The 20,511-nt window shown below is 66.8% G+C and overlaps 1 protein-coding gene and 2 non-coding genes across 8 annotated transcripts; all 3 read left to right on the top strand.

The window, feature by feature from the left end:
• The first annotated feature begins 124 nt into the window (after nt 1-124).
• EIF4G1 (eukaryotic translation initiation factor 4 gamma 1) lies at nt 125-19,186 on the top strand. Of its 6 annotated transcripts, none has more exons than XM_075506979.1 (33): nt 161-266; nt 1,445-1,505; nt 2,850-2,958; nt 3,057-3,143; nt 4,641-4,814; nt 5,166-5,265; nt 7,052-7,164; nt 8,249-8,341; nt 8,423-8,489; nt 8,855-9,724; nt 10,957-11,045; nt 11,248-11,434; nt 11,806-11,939; nt 12,210-12,329; nt 12,521-12,694; nt 12,773-12,970; nt 13,236-13,382; nt 13,477-13,713; nt 13,800-13,904; nt 14,316-14,469; nt 14,577-14,677; nt 14,777-14,879; nt 15,000-15,102; nt 15,765-16,021; nt 16,116-16,231; nt 16,379-16,551; nt 16,708-16,833; nt 16,926-17,007; nt 17,202-17,300; nt 17,423-17,557; nt 17,647-17,728; nt 17,805-17,945; nt 18,058-19,186. In XM_075506979.1, the coding sequence occupies exons 3-33, from the start codon at nt 2,884-2,886 to the stop codon at nt 18,237-18,239; spliced, it is 4,824 nt and encodes a 1,607-aa protein (XP_075363094.1). In that variant the 5' UTR covers nt 161-266; nt 1,445-1,505; nt 2,850-2,883; the 3' UTR covers nt 18,240-19,186. The 6 variants fall into 6 exon arrangements, with proteins under 6 accessions (XP_075363091.1, XP_075363094.1, XP_075363092.1 ...); XM_075506977.1 differs by having other exon boundaries at nt 12,192-12,329; nt 15,012-15,102; XM_075506974.1 differs by having other exon boundaries at nt 162-266; nt 12,192-12,329.
• Nucleotides 11,091-11,167, top strand: LOC142413253 (small nucleolar RNA SNORD66). Its single transcript, XR_012776717.1, has one exon. It is a non-coding gene; the product is annotated as a small nucleolar RNA SNORD66 (small nucleolar RNA).
• Nucleotides 12,372-12,446, top strand: LOC142413254 (small nucleolar RNA SNORD66). The gene has a single exon (XR_012776718.1). It is a non-coding gene; the product is annotated as a small nucleolar RNA SNORD66 (small nucleolar RNA).
• Nucleotides 19,187-20,511: the final 1,325 nt, after the last annotated feature.

Genomic DNA, 20,511 nt, shown 5'->3' with positions numbered 1-20,511 from the left:
AGCGTTCCCCGCCCCACCCCTCCGCCGGGGCGAGCGGAGACCCCTCCCCGCCACGTGACAGCGGCGGCAGGGGCGAGGCGCCGGCGTCACGTGCCGCGGGCGGCGACCAGAGCGGCTTCAGGCGCGGAGGGCGGCGCCCCGCCCCCGCGCGCCCCTCCCCCGCGGCGGCGCCCGGCCCCGCCCCTGCGCGCGGCGCGGCTCCGGAAATGGTCGTGCTGCGCTGCGCTGCGGCTGCGTCGGGCCGCGCGCGCTGAAGGAGACTGAAGGTAACGGGCGGGGGCGGGGCGGGCGCGCGCCGCGGGGGGGCGGGTGGGGGTGGGGGGAGGGGGTACCGGTACCGGGCCGCGCGCCGCCGCCCCGGGCCTCGCGCCGCCGGGCCCCGCCGCGCCGCCGCCACCGCCGCCGCCACCACGTGGGCGCCGCCCCGCCGCCGCCGCCGCCCCCCTGCCCTGCCCTGCCCCGTCCCGTCCCGTCCCGCTCCGCTCCCCGCCGGGCCCGGCCCGGCCCCGCCGCCCCGGTGGTCCCGCGCGCCGCCGCTCCGCGCCCACGTGCCGGCCGGTGCGCCCCGCCGCCGCGCACGTGCTCCCGCCGCCGCGCCCGCCTAGGCCCGCCGCCGCACGTGGTGCGTGCCCGTCCGCCCCCGCCCCGCCGCGCCCGCCCGTGCCGCTGCCGGTGCCGGCGGGGCCGCGGGCCATGGCGGCGGCCGGCAGTGACACGTGTCCTTGGCAGAGGCCGCCGCCGCCGCGGGGGGGAGCGGGGCCGCCGGATGCCGCACCGGGCCCCGCGCCGCGCCCCGCCGCCTCGGCCCCCCCGCGGCCTCCCCCAACGTCCCCCTCCCGCCGCCAAGATGGTGCCGGCGCCTCGGGCCTGCCCGCCGCCCCGGGACGGAGCCGGCAGCGGCAGCCGGCCGGGCCGCCGCCTCGGCCTGGGGGCGAGGCCGGGCTCGGGCCTGGTGGGGCCGGCTGCTCCCGGGCCGGCGCCGCGGCCTGGCCTGGCCCGGCCCGGCCCCGCCGCCGGGGGCACCCCCCGCCCCCGTTCCCCCCCCCCCCCCCCCCGCTCCCCCGCCTTGTCCTTCCCCCGGGCGCCCGGCGAGTCAGCCCCCGCCGCCGCGGAGCCCTGCCTTCCACCCTCCGGTCCCCCCGCTCGGACGGGGCCTGGCTGCCCAGGCCTCGGGCAGGGACCCCCCCGCCCCGGCTGCGGGCCCGGCGCAGGCCGCGGGCTCCGGCCTCTCCCGGCGCGGGGGAGGCAGCGGCCACGGCGGCTCCTCCTGTTGCAAAACCCCCCGGCGGTTCCTCTTCCCCCACCCCGGGACGGGACCTGCCTCGCCCCGGGCACCGCTGGGCCGGCCGGGGCGGGGAGGGGGAGCAGTGCGGGGCCCGGGGCGGGCTCCCCCCCGGCGGGGCCCGGGCTGATCTCTCTCTCCCCCCTCCCTCCTCTCTCCAAGTCAGTCGGATGAACGGTCTCTGCAGGCCCGCTCAGCCGGCCCAGGTTTTTCCCGCGGGGGGGTGAGTATCCTGCTCGCTCCCGGTTGTGCCGGCGGTGGGGGGCCGGGGAAGCCGGGTCTGCCCGTCCCGGGGCTGTCTCCGGGCGTCCCCTCTCCCGTGTGACACCCCCCCCCCCCCTCTTTTTTGGGGTGACTGGTGCCAAGGCCAACCTAAGGTGGCCCAGGCTGCCGCATCCCGGGGCTGGGCAGGGCAGGCATGCCGGGCGGCCCCGGTGAGTAGGGGCCGAGGGGAGCACGGGGGGGTGCAGCCCAGCCCCTGCCACCTCCTGAAACCCCAGCAGGACCCATCTCCACTGGGCTTGCAACTGGGGGACCCCCGTGATGGGGTGCCACCCACCCCCCCGCCCCATGCTAGGGTACAGCCCTGGGGGGGTCGGGGCACCCCGTGGCCCGGGGGTGCTGGCGTGGCCTGGCGTCGGTGGGACGGGACGTGCCTGGCAGTGCCCGGCAGCGGGGCTGGGGGCCGGCGGGGCCGGCAGCGCTGACGCGGCCGGGCGTCAGGTTACAGGAGGCACCGCGGCTGCTCCCTCGGGTGCCCCGGCCGGCAGCGGGCTCGCCGGGTGCCACGGGGTGCGGGGGATCCCCGGTAGGGTGCGGGTTGGGGGGCACCACCTCTCCTTCCTGCCTCGTCGGCCTTTGCACTGGGGTGGGGAGAGCAGCACCGGCTGCCAAGTCCCTCCCGGGACAGGCGGGAGGGTGCCCGGGCCGCCTGGGTGCCGGCGGTGGCGGGGGGCTGCGGGCTCCCCTGGGCAGGGCAGCGGGCAGGAGCGTCGGGGACGCGGGGGGACGCGGGAGCTGCTCCCTGCCCTCCCCGGTAGGCGTTTGTGGCGTACGCCGGGGACCTGCCACCGGCAGGAACAGGTTTGGCCGGCCGGGGGAAGCGCTTAGTAGGTCAGCCGGGGTGGAGCCGGGCACGGCTGACGCCGGGGTGCCGCCGGCCCACCCAGCCCCCCGGAGCTGGTGGTGGCCTGGGTGCCGGCGACAGGTCACGGGCACCGGTGCCTGCTTGTGTGGGGCACCCGGCCGGGCTCTGCGGGGTCACCTCGGGGGGGGTCAGTCCTGCCGGCGGGCACAGCTGGGTTTAGGGGCACGATGGGGGGCTTTGCTCCGCAGGGCGCGGGGACCTGCCTGGGTTGGGCAGCCTGGTGGTGCTCACCCTCTCCCTGTGCCCCAGTGGGGTAGGAGGGGGTGGCTGGGGGTCTGTGCCCTGGCGTGATGCTGTCCGTGGGGCATGGCTGGTGTCAGGGGCTGGAGAGGCCCCATTTTTGGGGCTGACGTGAACAAGAGACAGATGCCCGGGGTGCTGCCTGTCTCCGGCTTACGCCTGCTGTCCCTGTCCCCGTAGATAGCGAGGGGATCCTTATGCACAACCCCATGAAATGAACAAAGCTCCACAGCCCACAGGAGGAGCCCCGACAGCCCCGCACCCTGCCCCGTCTCCTGGACTGCCGCAGGTAACCGGCCCCTTCAGGGTGGGGGGGACCCAGCTTTGCCTCCCCAGTTTGTGCCGGGGGCAGTGGTGCCATCTCCTTCCCTCCCTGCCTCCCTCCAGCCGACATTCCCACCCGGTCAGACGGCACCTGTGGTTTTTAACCCGGCACCGACCTCACAAATGAATACGCCTTCTCAGCCGCGCCAGGTAAGGGCTTTGCCCTGGGTTGGAGGGGGTGATGGGGGGGATCCAGCAGCTTTCTGCCTCCTGGCCGAGTAGCCCCCACCGCCGCAGTGCCCAGGGGTGCGAGGAGCCCCGTGGTGCCCCTCGGGGCTGGTGTGCGCCTGTGAGGGGGAGCGCACCCGCAATCCGGACCACAACCACTGCCTCGGGACCTCCTGGCCCTGGGGTGGGAGGGCAGACGCCTCCGGCCGGGGGTGCCCACCAAGTGATGACTGCTCTTCTCTCCTTCCTCCCCTGCCCCAAACCTTCCTCTCCTCCTCTCTCAGTTTCCAGCAGGGCCTCGGGCTATTCACCAGCAGGTACTAACCCGCTTCCCCCACCCCGCATGCTGAGCACCCTGCCCTGACACTGCACAGAAACACCCACCCTGGGCGTGAAGGGGCCAGGGAGCATGTGGGGACCCCAGAGCTGGGGGACGGGTTGGTCTGGGGAAAGTGGGGGACACCCGCTTGACTTTGGGGGGGTTTCCCTGCAGTGTCTCCCCAATTTCCTCCTTGCATGAAGCCTGCAGCATGTGGCTGTGCCTGTGCTAACCCTGGCCCAGGCTGCTGCTTCTGCCTGTGCCCTTCCTCATCCTCGTCTTCCTCTTCCTCCCCGCTTTGTGGGGGTCTCCCAGGGCCCTGCGGTGCCGTGCAAGGCTCTGGATCTCCATCAGCCCTCTTGTGCGGAGGAGCTGCTGGGGACAGATCTGGTGACGTCCTTGGCTATGCTGGCTGGGAGCCCCTCAAACTCTTCCCTACCCCTTGGGGAGTCCCTACAGGGGACCCCAGTGGATTTGGGATGTGGGCACCAGGCAAAGGGCTCCCCAGCCTCCTGTCCTCTCCTCTGCCAGCCACCCTGCGTCCAAGCCCTGTCCCAATGCGGGTAACTCCTGTCTCTCTCTTTCCCCTTTTCCCTCTGTATGCGTGCGCTTGCTAACAGGGAGGATTCAGGTCTCTTCAGGTAATGCTTTCTCCTTGCCCCGGGGTGCGTGTGCGGACCCTTCCTTGCCCACTCGCTGCTGGGCTTGAGCTGCTGCTCCCGGGGATGCTCCTGCCCGGCAAAGAAGCCGGGTTGGGATGAACGGCATGGTTCAGGGGGGAATAGCCGGCTCCGCACACCCTGGCTGTCCAGCTCCGGCACGGCGGGACTACAGGTCCCAGCATTCAATGCGAGCTCCGGGAACCGGTGTGAAGCACGCCGGGACCCGCCGCCGCCGAGCTGCGTGCGGCCGTGGCCGGCTCCGGGCGCTGGAGCTGCCAACCCCCGTCGGGCTGGGAGGGGGCCGTGCCGGGCATGAGCTGGGTCGAGTGGACCCAGGCGGCCCCGCAGGTGCGTGGGGACAGGACGGTGCCGGGGGGGAGCGCAGGGGCTGGGGGGGGGACTGCATCCCAGCGGGGGGGGGGGTCTCCCCCTGTGTGCATCGGTGCCGGGTGTGGGTGCTGGTGCCCCACCTGACGCCGTGCCCCATCTCTCCCCAAGCATTTCTACCAGAACAGGGCGCAGCCTCCCGCCAGCGCGTCCCGCGTGCAGAGTAACACGACGGCCCGGCCCGGCCCCCCTGCCCATGTGTATCCAGCCGCTTCCCAGGTGATGATGATACCCTCCCAGATATCCTACACACCTTCCCAAGGAGCCTATTACATTCCCGGACAGGTGAGGGCCGTGCCCCGGGCTCTGCGGGAGGGGGCTGGGGTGGGCACTGGTGGGCTGTGTTGCCCGGGGTTGAAGCCCAGGTCTGTTTTTGGAGGGCGGAAGGGGTCCCCTCTGAGCACCCACTGATTTGAGCGGGGTGTTGCCCGGCTCTGTAGAGAGGCAGCAGGTAGTGCTGGTCCCCCTCCGTGGCAGCCCCCCAGGGTGCCTGGTGCCCACTTTGCCTGCGTCCTGCTCCCTGCCCTGGCACCCAGCTGGTTCACAGGCAGGTTTGGGGGTACGTCAGTGGTTTGGGGGTATGTCTGTGCCCTGCAGGGGAGGTAACTGAACCTTTCTCCTTCTCCCCTGCTGCAGGGTCGCTCCACGTACGTCGTCCCAACCCAACAGTACCCGGTCCAGCCCGGCGCCCCTAGTTTTTACCCTGGAGCCAGCCCCACAGAGTTCGGGACTTACGGTACGGATGGGGGGGTTGCTCTTCTCCCTGGTGCTCTTCCAGCCCCTGCACCCCCCTCTTTTTTTGCTCCCCTGCTTCAGGCCTCCCTGCAACCCCCTGTGCTCAGGAGCTGAGGACAGACCCCTCTGCCTTTGCCAGCTCGCTGGGGCCATCTCTGTGACTCCATTACAGGCTGTTCTGGGGGGCAGGGGGTGTTGCCCGTCTCCCAGCAGCACTGACAGCTGTGCATCGTGTCCCACCGGTCCATCCACCCCCGCCCTTTTCCAAATCGGGGCCGTTTAATGTTTAACTCTCCTGGCGGAGGGCCGGGGCAGACTTTATCCCCTGCTCCCCCTCGCTGACCGTCAAGGTGGTGAGCAGTTTTGTGCTTGCTGACTCCACCTCAGCTCCCCCCTCCCCAAGAAGCCAAGCCTGGGGTGCTGGGGCTGCTCCGTGCCGGGGCTGCTCCTGGCGCTGGGGAGTGGCGGTGTAAGCAGCCCCCCCTTCTTCCCCCCGCTCACATGTGGCCACCCGGGCTGTGACTATATTTAGGCTTGGTCGGTCCCGGGAGGCCCGGCAGACACAGAAATGTGAGCCGAGGCCTCCGGCCCGGCCCCGGCACGGCAGCAAAGCATAACCGGGGCAGAGATGGGCTTCTCCTGAGCCAGGTACGTGCCCGTCCTCCCTCCCTCTTGTCCTGGGGCCCAGCTGGCCCCTCGGAGGAGGGAGGTGCCCCCCAGCAGCGGCCGGCTCCCGTGCTCGGGCCAGGGCACAGCCACTCCTTTGTGCCTGGCGCTGGGGCATCCCCTGGGTGTCTCTGCGGGGTCCCGGGATGGGTTTGCCCCCCGCCTCTGCTTTGGGGGTGCGGCTGTTCCCAGGGGAGCTGGCAGCAGCATGCCCCTTGCCCACAAGACTGGGTGGGTGACCTGGCATGGTGTGCCCCTCGACGGGCGAGACGGGCTGGCCCTTCTGGTCCCCAGGGCTGGGCAGCTCGGGGCCTCCCTCCCCCTGCACCTGGCCCATCCCAGGGTGCGAGGCCTGTCCGGTGCCCCTGTGTCCCCCGGGGCAGAGGGAGGGGTCCCTGGCTCAGGGACGGGGCAGTCCCCAGAGCACCTTGGGCAAGTTCCAGGCTCAGCGCAGCGGGGAAGGCACTGGAGCTGGAGGGGGCCAGAGCCCAGCTGTGCCTGTTCCCCCCCCCCATCCCCATGGCACTGCTCTGGGGGTGATGCTCACGGATGCCCTGGGAGGAGCGGAGCATGTCTTGGGGGCTGTGCCAGCCCTGGATGGGGTCCAGCTCTGCCTCCGGCCCCCAGCACGGCTCCGTCCTCCGGGCTGGGCTCGGCAGGGGCTTGGGCTATGCGGGGAGCCCGAGCCCCTCGGCCTGGGTGTGAATGGAGGGCGCGGACGGGGCTGCCTGGTGCCGCCCTCGGGCTGGTGCTGGCCCCGGGGAGATAAGGGCGCCGGCAGGAAGGCAGCCATCCGCGGAGCCGGGACGCGTGTACCCAGCATGGCCGAGCGTCCCGGCAGGGCCGTCGGTAGCGTGGAGCCGGTGGGCACGGCGGGCGCCCGCGGGGCCCGGCTGGGCGTGGGGACGATGCTGGGACGCTGTGCTTCACAGGGAAGGAATTCGGTCAGGCCTGTCAGGCGGGTTGGGACGATCTAGGCCGGATGTGATGGGGGTTCGCTGCAGAGCGGCACGGGCTCCCCAGGCTCCTGACAGACCCCTGTGTTGGGGGGATCGGGGGTTCCCCAGGACAGGCTTGAAGGATCTGGGTTGGCCGGTCTGACGCTCTCTCCTCTCCTGCAGCGGGTGCTTATTACCCGGCACAGGGGGTGCAGCAGTTCCCGGCAGGGGTCCCCACCGCTCAGGTCATTGTGAGCCAGCAGCCGCCGATCCCCCCAAAACGAGAGCGCAAGACGGTAAGGAGCTATCTGCTTCCAGGCATGGGGGGCCTTGCCGGGAGGGGACCGTGCCAGCCCCTGGCGCCCACGGTGTGCGGGATGGGATGTGGTGTAGCATGCCGGGGAAGGGGGGCGGCGTGGGACCGTGCCCCCCTCCCCCCCAGGCTAGGGGGCTCAGCGAGGGGACCGGGGTGCGCGGTGGTGCCGGCGACCTTGGCCGTCCCGGCGGGCAGCGTTGTGCTGAGTCATGGCTCCTGGGGGGGCGGGGGTGCCGCGGCTGCCAACTGCTGTCTGCTCCCGGAGATGCCGGCGCTTGGAGGCCTCGCGTGGGGCCTATTTATAGTGGGGAGCCGGGCGGCTGCCGGCATGGCCCTGTGCTGGGGGGTAGGGGGTGCTGCCAGGCTGGGAAGGGGGGATGCTGGCATTTCCTCAGCAGAGGGGCCTCAGTGCCCCTCGGGCTCTGCTCTTGCTGCCCTGGGAGCAGGTCATGTTTGGGGGTGGGGAGAATAAGACCCCTGGCTGCATTGTGCCCCCCACCAGAGGCCTGGACCCACGTGTGTCCCCCCACTTGCCCCCAGCAGGGTGCCCTGTGGCTCCTGCTGCACCCACAGCAGGCACAGGGCCGGTGAGGCTGCGGGCGTATGGGCTGTGCCTGGGGTGGCACGGAGCTCACTGTGACTTTTGCATGCTGAGGCCGGTCCCCTGTGCTGTCCCCCAGGCAGGGGGAGTCCCTGCAGCCCCTATGCCTTGGGATCCCCCGACCCCTGGAGATGGGCACTGGCCTGGGGACATGGCGCTGGCTCCGGCTGCCTGGCACGATGGCTTGCTAGGCTCACCCTGCCCCACGCTGTCCCTGCCTGCCGGGCATTGGGACAGGCTGGTGTCTGTGGGGCACTGTCACCTGTGGGGAGGGGAGGTGGCACTCGTCCCTCCCCAAGCTGTGCGTGGCCAGGGCAGGCACAGTGCTGAATGAGCCTCTCGCCTCTCCCCTCGGAGAAGGGGGTGTCCTGGGGGTGTCGGGGCCAGGGAAAGGTGGTGGCCCGTGTGCTGTGTTCCCCACCCCACTGACAGCTTCCCCCTCTCTGCCCTGACCCACGGACAGATCCGGATACGAGACCCCAACCAAGGCGGCAAAGACATCACTGAAGAAATTATGTCCGGAGGAAGGACCTCATCCACCCCCACCCCTCCGCAGGTAAGGGGACCCCCTGACTCCCTGACTGGGGCAGTGGGATGTGCATGGGGCCCTGCCGAACTCCCTCTTTGCCCCCCCCAGGCTGGAAGCGGTTTGGAGCCCCAGGCCAACGGAGAGACCCCCCATGTAGCAGTTATTGTCCGGCCAGGTAAGTGCCCGCACCGGGGTGTGCCAACTGGCACGGCTGCTGCCAGGCTCCTTGTTGTTGGCACCGTGGGGTGTGAGATGCCAGCCCCACCATTCCTCAGTTCACTTGGGGCTTGTGGGGTCAGACGTGTTCCCTACATACCTGGGGACTGGTGTCCCCATGTTGGGTCCGGGAGAGTTTATGGGGGATGTCTGCTCACCCCAGCTGTCCCCTGGGCACTGGAGGACCCCCGTTGTCCCCATCACCCTTTTGTGATGTGGGTTGGCACATCTGTCCCTACCCCTCCTGCAGATGGAGGGATCTCGGGGTGATGCGGGGTGAGCAGGAGATCGGAGAGCCCCCCACTAACGTCACCCACCTTGCAGATGACCGCCCGAAGCCCGCGCTGGTGGTGAGCAAGCCCGTCTCCCTGGAGCCCAGCAAGTCGGCATCCCCGTCGCCTCCCCCTCCCCTCATCCCCGAGGTGGAGCCCGTGGTGCTCTCGGCCGTGACGCTGGTGCCAATGGAGCCCCCCGTGGACGCGGACACTAAAGCGGAGCTGGGCGAGGCGCCGCCCGACCCCCACAAGACGTTTAGCGCCATCACTACAGTGCCAGGGCCTGTGGAGCTGCCCCTCGTGCCCGCGCCCGACATGGACACCGTGGCCGTGGAGGAGGAGGAGGAGGTCGCCGTTCCCCTCCCGGAGCCCGCCCCGCAGGCGCCTGTGCCCCCCGAGGCCCCGCCGGTGCCCGTTGTCCCCCCGATGCCAGCCGTGCCCCCGGTGCCGGCCGCGCCGTCGCCGCCGCCTGTTGTACCGCAGGCTCCCGAAGCACCCGCCAAACCCGCCTCCCCCAGCCCCCCGCCGCCCCGGGAAGAGCCCTACCCCGAGCCCGCCACTGAGGCCAACGGGGTCTTAGAGGAGGCCCCTGAGCCGGTCCCCGAGGCGCCCGTGTGCCAGCCGGTGCCGGTGCCCACACCGGTGCCCACGCCCACCCTGGACTCCCCCATCGCCCAGCCCGAAGAGCTGCCCCTGCCCAACGGGGTGGAGGGCACTGGCAAAGCGGAGCCGAGCGAGGAGCAGCCCGAGTCGGATGTCAGCCCCATCTCGGAACCCAAGGAGCCGGCCCAGCCCGGCACCCCTGCCTCCCCCCCGGCGGAGGAGGAGGAGGAGGAGAGCGAAGGCCCTGGTGAGGCCCAGGAGCGGAGCTCAAGCCCGGTCCCTGCCCCTTCGCAGACGTCGGAGGCGACCACACAAGGTTGGGGATGCTGGGCTGGGGCGCGTGGGGCCACAGGGTGCCCCAGGATGGGTGATGGGGGGGGGGGCATCACCCAGGTGCAGTGCTAGGCATGGGGTACAGGGAGGGTATCGGAGAGGGGGACGGGGTTACGTGACCCAGGACGCGTGGGTGTGGTGTGCTGGGGGGGACACAAGGTGCCTGTGGATGGCGAGATGGGGGGAGATGTGTGGGGAATGCATCCATATACAGGAGTATGGGTGGGTATAGAGGGGTGTATGTGTGGGGTGCCCTGGGTCATGGGGTGCCATGAGGGAAGCGTGTTTTATGTGATGCCTTATGCGGGGGTGTGGGGCGGCTACGTTGGGGTTGTAGCTGAGGGCTGTCCCCAGCCGTCCGGGGGCACGGGGGGGTGCAGCAAGTGGAGGGGTGGCAGGGGAGTTGCGGAGCTGTAGCTGTGTGGGGCACCCTGCGTAGGGGTATGCAAGTACATATGGGTGCCTGGGGAAAGTGGGGTGCCCTGAGGATGTGCTGGGGTGAAGATAGGGGTTTTGGTTTGGTGTTTGTTTTTTTTTTTTTTTTTAAGCACCCTGCACAGGAGCGTGGGGTTACATAGGGGTACTGGGGGAGGATGGAGGAGAAGGGTACACAGGACGTGTTCATACAGAGCACCCTATGCAGGGATACAGGGGGCTATAGGAGGGTGACCTGCGGGCAGATGTGCTGCTGGGGAGCACCTCCGTATGGGGTGGTGTATAGGGGTGCCAGGGAGGGGAGAGTATATGGGCGCAGGGGTGTGTACAGGGGTGTCCCCATAAGGGCTGCCCTGCAGAGGGGTGTGGGCGTCTGCAGGGATCCCCTGAGGAGGATGGGGAGCGCTGCGCTAGAGAAGAGGTGTGGATGGGGTGCTTCGGAGAGGCAAAGGGTAAATCGGGGTGCAGCGGCTGGGTGGGGAAGAGGTGTGAGGTGCGTCTGTACAGGGTGTTTTCTGGGGTGCTCGCTTAGGGAGCGGCGTGCCTCGGGGGGCTGTGTGTAGGATCCGCAGGGCTGCAGAAGCCCAGGTGGGTACACGGTGTGTTTGGGGACAGGGGCTGTGCTGGGGTGGCAGCACTACGTCCCCATGGCTCCCCATGGCCCCGTCCTGAAGCTTGCCTGGTGTTACTGGGGCCTTGCTGGTGACCCCCGAGCTGGTGTCAGGGTACGCGGGGAACTGGGAGGGTTCCTGTCCTTCACCCCCCTGCCTCTCCTCCCAGTCGCCGTGTCGGTGCCAAAGAAGAAGCGAAGGATGAAGGAGCTGAACAAGAAGGAGGCAGTAGGCGATTTGCTGGATGCCTTTAAAGAGGTGAGTGTCCCAGGGGTGTCTGGGGGTCACCCTGTGTCCTGTCTCCTCCTGTGATGAACTCTGCTTTGTGCCATCGTGTCTGGGCCACTGATGCTCTGTGATGGTAATGAGGATCTGAGGTGGGGCGGACGCCTGGGTGCGGGGTGGAGGGTGCAGGACCAGGCTCCTGGGGTGACCGCTGTCCCTGTCCCTCCCGATGCAGTCTCAGATCAGCGACAGTGCCTCGGAGGCGGAGAACAAGCCCCCCGCATCCGCCCCTGCCCGCGAAGCAGAGGACGCAGCCCCTGCCCGACCACAGGAAGAGTCGGAGGAGACGTGGGAGGAGAAGGAGGACAAGCTGGCCCCGGAGAAGGGCAAGGCTGCTGACCAGAAGTACCGCTACAAGGAAGGTGAGCAAGTGCCTTGGCCCAGGCCTCCACTTGGAGCCACCACCTCTGGACCCAGCAGTGGGGAGGGTGGGGGTGGCATGGTCTAGCTGTCCTAAACCTCACGCTCTCCTCCCATCTTGTCCCGAAGCCTGGCACAGGGTAGGAGACAGAGGCCCCATCGCGAGGGTCCTGGCAGCAGGCAGGGAGCTGGTGGCATCAGGCTTTCTGTCTAAGTGAGCAGCATCGTGCTTATGGCGTACCAGGCTGGGGCAGCTCTGTAGTTGTCTACATGCCACCTTGCTGGTCCCTGGGTGGGCCTGGACCTGCCGCAGCTCGGCATGGAGGATACGGGACAGGCCACATCAGGGTCTCCCTCTCGCCCCCCACTGCAGAGCAATGGAAGCCACTGAACCCCGAGGAGAAGAAGCGATATGACCGGGAGTTCCTGCTGGGCTTCCAGTTCATCTTTGTCAGCATGCAGAAACCCGAGGGGCTGCCCCAGATCACGGATGTGGTGCTGGACAAGGTCGGTGCGGCCCTGGAAATTGGGGGAGCGTGGGTGGTGCCCAGGTGGGGGTGTGGCTCCTCTTTGTGCCTTGTCAAGGCAGGGCAGGGACTTACCTGCTGTGCTCGGGGTCCTGTTGCAGCATCTGCAACGAGCCTTGAGCCTGGGGTCAGTGTGTGGGGGCACCTTTGGGGCCTTCTTTCCAGTTCTTTGTCCCGGCGCTGAGGCTGGGGGATGGATCCGTCCCGCTCCTCTGCCCCCGGGCATCCTCAGCCCTGTGTACCTTCACAGGCCAACAAGACCCCACTGCGGGCGCTCGACCCCATCCGCCTCAGTGGCATGAACTGCAGCCCTGACTTCACACCCTCCTTCGCCAACCTCGGCCGGCCTGTCATGGGCAACCGGGGCCTGGTGAGTATCTGCTTGCTTCACCCACGCTGTCCCCCTCCGCCTCTCCGTGATGATCAAGCCTTCGAGCCACTGTGTCTGGGCCACTGATGTCCGTGATGGAGCTGAGGATCTGAGCAGGCGGATGGGGACACCCCGGGAGCCAGTTTGGCTGGTCCCAGAGCAAAGAGCTGAGTTTCTTCTCCCCGTGTCAGCCCTCAGGGTTGGGTCCCCGCCGCTCCCAGCAGAGCCAGAGGAAGGAGCCCCGCAAAATCATTGCCACTGTGTCCCTCAATGAGGATGTCAAGCTGAACAAGGCCGAGAAGGCCTGGAAACCCAGCAGCAAGCGTGCCTCCGAGGAGGAGGATCCTGAGAACATCAAGACGCAGGTGGGAGCTGGGGCAGGCGGGCTATGGGAGTGCAGGGGGGGACGTGCCCGGCTCTCGCTGACCCTGGTGTCCTCACAGGAACTGCTCCGCCGCGTCCGCAGCATCCTCAACAAGCTGACGCCCCAGATGTTCCAGCAGCTGATGAAGCAGGTGATGGAGTTGTCCATCGACACGGAGGAGCGGCTCAAGGGTGTCATCGACCTCGTCTTCGAGAAGGCCATCTCGGAGCCAAACTTCTCTGTTGCCTATGCTAACATGTGCCGTTGCCTTATGGGGGTGAGCAGGAGCTGGGGGGTCTCCCGCCAAGCTGGCACTGATTTGTTTGGGGGCCTTGGCTGAGCTCAGCAGAGTGCAGGTCCTTCTGTGCGGGGTGGAGAAACTGGGGCGTGTGGATGGAGGACCAAGTCCAGAGTCTTAGCAGGGCATCATGAGGGTGTAGGGTGACTTTTCCCTGGTTTGAGCAGTGCCTGGGCCTTAGCTGGCCAGCTTTTGGGGGAGACACGACTCATGCTCCTTGCCTGGGTTGTACCTTTCCCTTCAGCTCAAAGTGCCCACAACAGACAAGCCCACGGTGACTGTGAACTTCCGCAAGCTGCTGCTCAACCGCTGCCAGAAGGAGTTTGAGAAGGACAAGGACGATGATGAAATCTTTGAGAAGCGGCAGAAGGAGATGGACGATGCCAGTGCTGTGAGTTGGGGTGGGAGGCTGCGGCTGAGGGCTGGCGTGGGCATCCTCGGGGCGGCTCTGGGCTCTGAGCTGCCCTGCTGTGCCCTCCCTGCAGCCTGAGGAGAAGGCACGCATGAAGGACGAGCTGGAGGAGGCGCGGGACAAGGCCCGCCGGCGATCCCTGGGCAACATCAAGTTCATCGGAGAGCTCTTCAAACTGAAGATGTTGACGGAGGCCATCATGCATGACTGCGTGGTGAAGCTGCTCAAAAACCATGATGAGGAGTCTCTTGAGTGCCTTTGTCGCCTGCTTACCACCATTGGCAAGGACTTGGACTTTGAGAAGGCCAAGGTACCCCTTGCCTTGCCCTGCCTTGCCTTGCCCTGCCCTGCCCTTGCCTTTGGGAGGAATGTGACCGTGACTCTGTCCCTCTATAGCCCAGGATGGACCAGTACTTCAATCAGATGGAGAAGATCATCAAAGAGAAGAAGACGTCATCCCGAATCCGTTTCATGCTGCAGGATGTGATTGACCTCAGACAGGTAAAGTACATGGCCTGCTATTGCCCAGGGACTGTCCTCTGTCCCCTGCTTGGTCCCATGGAGCTGCTGGCCTGTGTCCTCTGAGTGCCAGTAGTCCATGCATCCCTGGGAGGGGAGAGGTGGGTATGTAACCTGTGGCCAGCCCCAGAGACACCATGCTAGCCCCCAGCCCTTGGTTAGCATGGTAGTGGTAGTGGGCACACAGTAACCGGCGGCTGTTTAATGCAGGGGGGCTCCAGAAACTGAGCCCTTTTGTGCCAAAAGCTGCCACATCACATGGGGAGCTGTGATGGCCGAGGCGGGAGACCGGCCTGAGGCTTTGAGGTTGGGATGGCTGGGAAGGGGGAATGTCTCTGCCTCCGTCCTCCAGCCAGCTCAGTGCCCTCTTCCCTCCTTACCTGCCCTCTGCAGAATAGCTGGGTGCCGCGGCGAGGAGACCAGGGCCCCAAAACCATTGACCAGATCCACAAGGAAGCAGAGATGGAGGAGCATCGGGAACACATCAAAGTGCAGCAGCTCATGTCGAAGGACAAGAGGAGAGGACCCCCCGGGCCATCCTCCAGCAGTGAGTGCCCAGGCTTGGGGGCACCTGAGGCTGCCAGGGGTGGGTTGCTCCCGCTGGGCACTGCTTGAGGCTGGGCTGCACCTTATGTCTGTCCCCCTTGTGCCCAGGTGGGCGCGGGAGCCTGGTCGCAGACGATGGCTGGAACACGGTGCCCATCAGCAAGGGCAACCGGCCCATCGACACCAGCCGGCTAACAAAGATCACCAAGGTGAGGCTGGGGGTGCAGTGTGGGCAGCTGAGCTGGCTGCCTGGCCCAGATCCTGCCTTGGTATGGGGTTCAGAGCTGACTCTGTCTCTCCACCTGCAGCCTGGATCCATTGACTCCAACAACCAGCTCTTTGCGCCGGGCGGGCGGCTGAGCTGGGGCAAAGGCAGCAGCGGAGGGTCTGGCGCGAAGCCTGCAGATTCAGGTAGGCAGTGTGGGGCTGGCTGGGTGCTGTTGGACGGGGCGGGAGGGAGGGATCCTTCCTCCGGCAGTTCCTGTACCGGGGAGGTGCCGAACTCTGAGACTCCCCTCTTTTCACACCCAGCATCTGATTCAGGGCGACCAGCCACGAGCACCTTGAACCGCTTCTCAGCGCTCCAGCAGTCGACGCCTGCCGAGAGCCTGGAGTCCCGCCGCGTGGTGCAGAGGTGAGGGGCCAGCCCTGCCTTGGCGTGTGGGCGTGCTGGTCTGCAGCCCAGGGAGGAACCCCCCGAATCGGGCAGTGGTTGGTCAATATGTAGGCAAACGTATGGCATCTGGGCTGGAATAATCCCCTGTGGCAGGATGGGGCCTTGGCGGGGCTTGGAGTCAGTGGCGAGTCCTTGCGGCAAAGAAGGCTGACCCCACCCTGGGCTTTCTTCCCACTGTTTGGTACTTGGGGGACCACACCTGGGTGCTGGGTCTGGTCTGGGGGTCCTGGGACCAGACGGACATTGATGGGCTGGAGGGAGTCCTGTGGAGGCTGGAGCACGAGGTCCCCAAGGAGAATTGGAGCTGGGTTTGTTCAGGAGAAGGAGGTAAACAAAGGGGGATCTCACCACAGTCTGCAGCAGGGCGAAGGTGTGGGCAGGATGGGGCCAGGCTCTGCTCAGCCATGCCCAAGGGACAGAGCGAAAGGCAAAGGGCATGAGTTGGAACAGGGGAGAAACAGGGAAAAGTGTTTTCCCCTGAGGGTGGTCAAGTGCTAGAAGAGGCCCTGGAAGGGGCTGGGATTGGAGTGGGACAGCCTTGCCTCGCAGAGCTTTGCAGTCTGGAGTCAGGGAGGGTGGCGATGGGCTCTTCACGCTGTGTCCATCCTCCTCCCATGCAGGAGCAGCTCCAGCCGCGACAGGTCAGAGAAGGCTGGGGACAGAGGGGACCGGGAGTCGCGTTCGGAGAAGGGCAGCGACCGCCAAGAGCGTCCCGACCGGGGGGAGCGGGCAGACAGGAACAGGTCTGCCCTCACCAAGCGGAGCTTCAGCAAAGAGACAGAGGACAGGAGCCGAGAACGGGAGAAGCAGGGCGGCCCCGAGGCCGTGCGCAAGGCTGCTAGCATGACGGAGGAACGGGACAGGAGCCGAGAGACCAGTGAGCTGGGGAGGAGCGGTGTCCTGGGGGTCTGGCTGCGGCCTGGGGCTCTGCCTGCCCCAGGTGGTGCCTGATCCTTGCTCTCTCCTTGCAGTTAAGCAAGAGACAGCACCTCCTGCAGCGTCCCCCAAGCCCGCGCTGTCGGAAGAGGAGCTGGAGAAGAAATCCAAGGCGATCATAGAGGAATACCTGCACATCAATGACATGAAGGTGAGAGGAGGGGGTGGCCAGGCACAGCACCATATGGCTCCCTGGGCGGTAGCGCTGTTGGGCAGGGTGCCGGCGGTGCCTGGATGAGGAAGAAGGGAGCTGGGGCTGGCCATGGGGCAGTACTGACCCCCCCCCTTTTCCCTGCAGGAGGCCCTGCAGTGCGTGCAGGAGCTGGGCAGCCCCTCCTCGCTCTACATCTTCGTGCAGAATGGCATCGAGTCCACGCTGGAGAGGAGCACCATCTCCCGTGAGCACATGGGAGTCCTGCTGTGCCAGCTGGTGAAGGCGGGCACGCTCTCCAAGGAGCAGTACTACAAAGGGTGAGGAGCCGGGGCAGCCTGACCCTGAGCTGGTATTTGCCCGGCTTTGGATTTGGCTCTGCCTTGAGCAGGGCTCATCACAGAGACCTCCCGAGGTCCCTCCCAGCCGAGGGCACGGGGGCTGCTGCATCCCAACGGCCCCCCTCTGCCCTGCAGGCTGCGAGAGATCCTGGAGATCGCAGAAGACATGGAGATCGATATCCCGCACATCTGGCTGTACCTGGCCGAGCTCATCACCCCCATCCTGCAAGAGGAAGGCATCCCCATGGAGGAGCTGTTCAGGTGAGGGCCGTGCCCCTCTGCGGTGCTGCCACGGGGTCCGGGGGGGGGCTCCTGGGGGCAGGTAGCTCAACCAGGTCTCTTGTGCCCCGCAGGGAGATAACAAAGCCCCTGGTGCCCATTGGGAAGGCCACCACGCTGCTGGTCGAGGTGCTGGGCTTGTTGTGCAAGGGCATGGTAAGTGCACGGGGCTTGCGTAGCTGCCGGCCGCTGCCTTGGGGACCGGCAGCCTGCTTAGGGGGCAGTTGGCATGGAGGGATTGAACCCCTCTGCCACCAGGCCACGGGGGTGGCATGGCCGAGCCGCAGTATCCCCCTGCCTGGAGATGGAGGGCATGGGGTGCTGATGCCGATTGTCTGTCTGTCCTGCAGAGCCAGAAGACCGCAGGCAAGCTGTGGCGGGACGGGGGCCTGAGCTGGAAGGAATTCCTGCCTGAGGACCAGGATGTCAACAAATTTGTCACAGAGCAGGTGGGAGCTCAGCGGCAGCGAGGGGCAGAGACAGGCCGTGGGGAGACCCTGGGGGATCCTGCTGCTGGGAGCGTGGTGTTCCCTCGTGCTGCCTTTAACAGCTTGTCTGTCTGCTCCCCCAGAAATTGGAGTACACAATGGGGGATAGCTCGGACACGCCGAGCCGCAAGGAGCTGACCTCGGAGGAGCTGTGCAAGCAAATGGACAAACTGCTGAAGGAGAACCCGAACAACCAAAGAATATACGACTGGATCGAGGTGAGGGTGTGGGCGCAGCACCCACGGGTCCGGGGGCTCCCTCCCGGCTCCCTCCCCACCTCACAGCTCCGTTACCCTCCCTCCTCCAGGCCAACCTGAGCGAGCAGCAGGTCTCGTCCAACACGTTTATCAGGGCCCTGATGACGTCTGTGTGCCACTCGGCCATTGTCTGTGAGTACCAGGGGGAGGCGAGGGGGGGGTGTCCCCTCCCCACGCCGCCCCCCCTCTCACGCCCAGTCTCCCGCAGTCGAGAACCCCTACCGCGTGGACGCCCTGGTCATCCGCAACCAAGCCAAGCTGCTGCAGAAGTACCTACGGGATGAGCAGAAGGAGCTCCAGGCACTCTATGCCCTGCAAGCCTTGGTGGTGAAGTTGGACCAGCCTCCCAGTGAGTGTCGCGGGACGGTGGGCTGAGGAGGGGGGTGGCAGGCATGTCCCCACCCCAGCAGGGTGGCTGGTGGCTGGGGAATGGCAGGGGTCTCCCTTTGTCCCCCCCCCAGACCTGCTGCGGATGTTCTTTGACGCCCTCTACGATGAGGATGTCATCAAGGAAGAGGCTTTCTACAAGTGGGAGTCCAGCAAGGACCCGGCCGAGCAGCAGGGCAAAGGGGTGGCTCTCAAATCGGTGACAGCCTTTTTCACCTGGCTCCGGGAAGCCGAGGATGAGTCGGACAACAACTGAGCAGCTGTGAGGAGGAGGAGGAGGAAGGGGGGAGAGAGAGAGAGTGAGGCACCCAGGGGAGCGACTCCATCCCCTCCCACCCCCGGCCCCCCTGGACTTGCTGACGCCGGGGCCGAGGGACCTGCTGTGCCCCCCGCAGCCCCCCTCTCTCTTTTCAGTTCTCTTCCTCTCCCTTCTCCCCCCGCCCCGGTTCTGTTTGCGAGGCCTGTACTAGTTTGTCACAATGATAATAAACAGATGCTGACGGAGGCGGCTGTCGCGGTGGGTCCCCTCGGGGCCCCTCCTCTCCCCCCTCCCAGCGCAGGCACAGCGGGCCTCTGGGAGTGGGGCAGAGCACCCCTGGACTCATGTCATGGGGAAGGGGGACAGGATGGGGACACATCTCTCCCCTCCTCTCCCCCCTCCTCTTCCTCCTCCCCACTTCGTACTGAAATATAGAGAGATTATATATATATAAACTGAATTAAATTTGGTTTGGGGACAGGAGCGTGATTTCTCCCCCTCCCCTGTCCTCTCTCTATTCCTCCGTCACTGCCTGGACCCCCCTGCCTATGGTTTTTTATTTTAAATATAAATCATTCCCCCCCCCCAGCTCCTGCTCTGACACCTGGGGAGGGTGCCGGGGAGGAGGGGGGGTGACCCCTTCTCTCTGGGCCAGGCTGAGTCCCCTCCTCCCCACCCAAAGCCCCCATCCTCCTCCCAAATGTTTAAGGCCACAATTGGGCAACCGACGGGGCGGCCCCCCATCCGCGTCCCCTGTATTTATAGAGCGCCGGATGTGACGAGCCGCACGTGTAATTATTAAAACAAGGATTCAATTACTGGTCACGTGAATTTGTAAATAATTTTTCTTTTGCTTTTTTTTTTTTCTTTATGGAGTATTTAATTGAAGATTTAAAGGCATCTTTTCACCTTAAAACTGGAAATAAAAGAACATTGCTAAATAACGCCCCGTGTGCCGCTGTTGCCGCCCCCCGTCCCATGTCCCTTGCGCCTGGGCTGGCGTGGGGGTGCCAGCCTAGGGGCCAGCCTCCCCCGGCACCCCAAGGCAGACGGTAGGTACCCACCACCCCGGGGCTGGGAGGGGGGCAAGGGGGTCGGATCTGCCTGGAGCTCTGCCTGGCACAGGGTGTCCCGTGGTGGAGCGGGCAGCCCTGCCAGCACCCTGGCTGCGGAGCAGAGCCCCAGTGTCCCCAAGCGTTCCTCTTCCTGCGGGCACAGAAGTGGCAGGACCTGTGTGGTCTGCTTGGGCTCTGTCTCGGGGCAGGAGGTGGGAGAGATGAGCTGGGCTCCCCCCCACAACCTTCTCTCTTGGGGGGGGGAGGGGGGAGCCCTTCTTGTCTTGCGGGTGGGGTGGAGATGGGGCGAGCCTGGGCTGTCCCCAGCCCTGCTGGGGGTCCCTGGTGGGGGTATCCCTGCTGGGGAGGGAGGCGAGGGTGGGGGGCTGGTCTTTGGTGCGCTGGGCTGCCTCTTGCTGAGTCACGCTGGCCGTGGCCCAGAGGGTACAGAATAATTAACCGGAGGCTGTTCCCCAGATTAGAGCCTGATCTGTCTGAGCTGCAACCCTGGCAGCACTAATGCTGGGAAGCAGTTGGCAAGGAAAGGCCAGCAGGGCCTGTGGGGGGGTACTGGCCAGGAGCTCCCCCTGTCTGGGAGCAAGTGAGTAAAGAGGGAGGCCCTTGGGCTGCTCCAGTACCCTGCTTGCCAAGAGGGAGGCTGGCACCCTGGCAGCACCCTCTTGTGCCCCGCTGTGCCAGGGAAAAGGTACTGCAGCACTAATTGCCATCAGTAGGTTTCAGAATGAACAGACATCTTTAGCTGCAGGTTCACCCCTCAGCCTGGCATCAGTGCTGGCCTGGATCTCCTGTCAGATGTGATGTCCTAAACCCTGCACCCACCTGCCCGAAACCCAGCTCCAGCCTGCCGGGACCCCCAGCCCCTGCCAGGGGCTGAGTGCTCCCTCCGGCACCACCAGCCCCTCGGGGGGGGCAGGCAGGGCCAGAGCCCCCTTTCGTGGGCAGGCCCGGGTCTGAGGGGTGCCGTGTTGCCGGAGGGTCCCTGCCCCTTGTCCCCCCTGGGGCTCGCACGGGGCCCCGGGGGGGGCCAGGGCCGGGGTCGCGGGGGCGGCGGCGCCCCGGGGCCGGGCGGGGCGGCGCTGTCCGCGGTGCTGGCACGGCGCTCTCCGCGGTGCCCGGCCTTCCTCTCCTCCTCCTCCTCCTCCTCAGCCCCCTCCTCTTCCTTCGTCCATCCTCCTCCCCCCCCCCCCTTCCTC

This window comes from Mycteria americana, chromosome 7 (genome assembly GCF_035582795.1).
Source record: "Mycteria americana isolate JAX WOST 10 ecotype Jacksonville Zoo and Gardens chromosome 7, USCA_MyAme_1.0, whole genome shotgun sequence".
NCBI lineage: Eukaryota > Metazoa > Chordata > Aves > Ciconiiformes > Ciconiidae > Mycteria > Mycteria americana.
The sequence above is the reverse complement of the archived record's forward strand: the minus strand, read 5'-3'. Positions and strand labels throughout refer to the sequence as shown.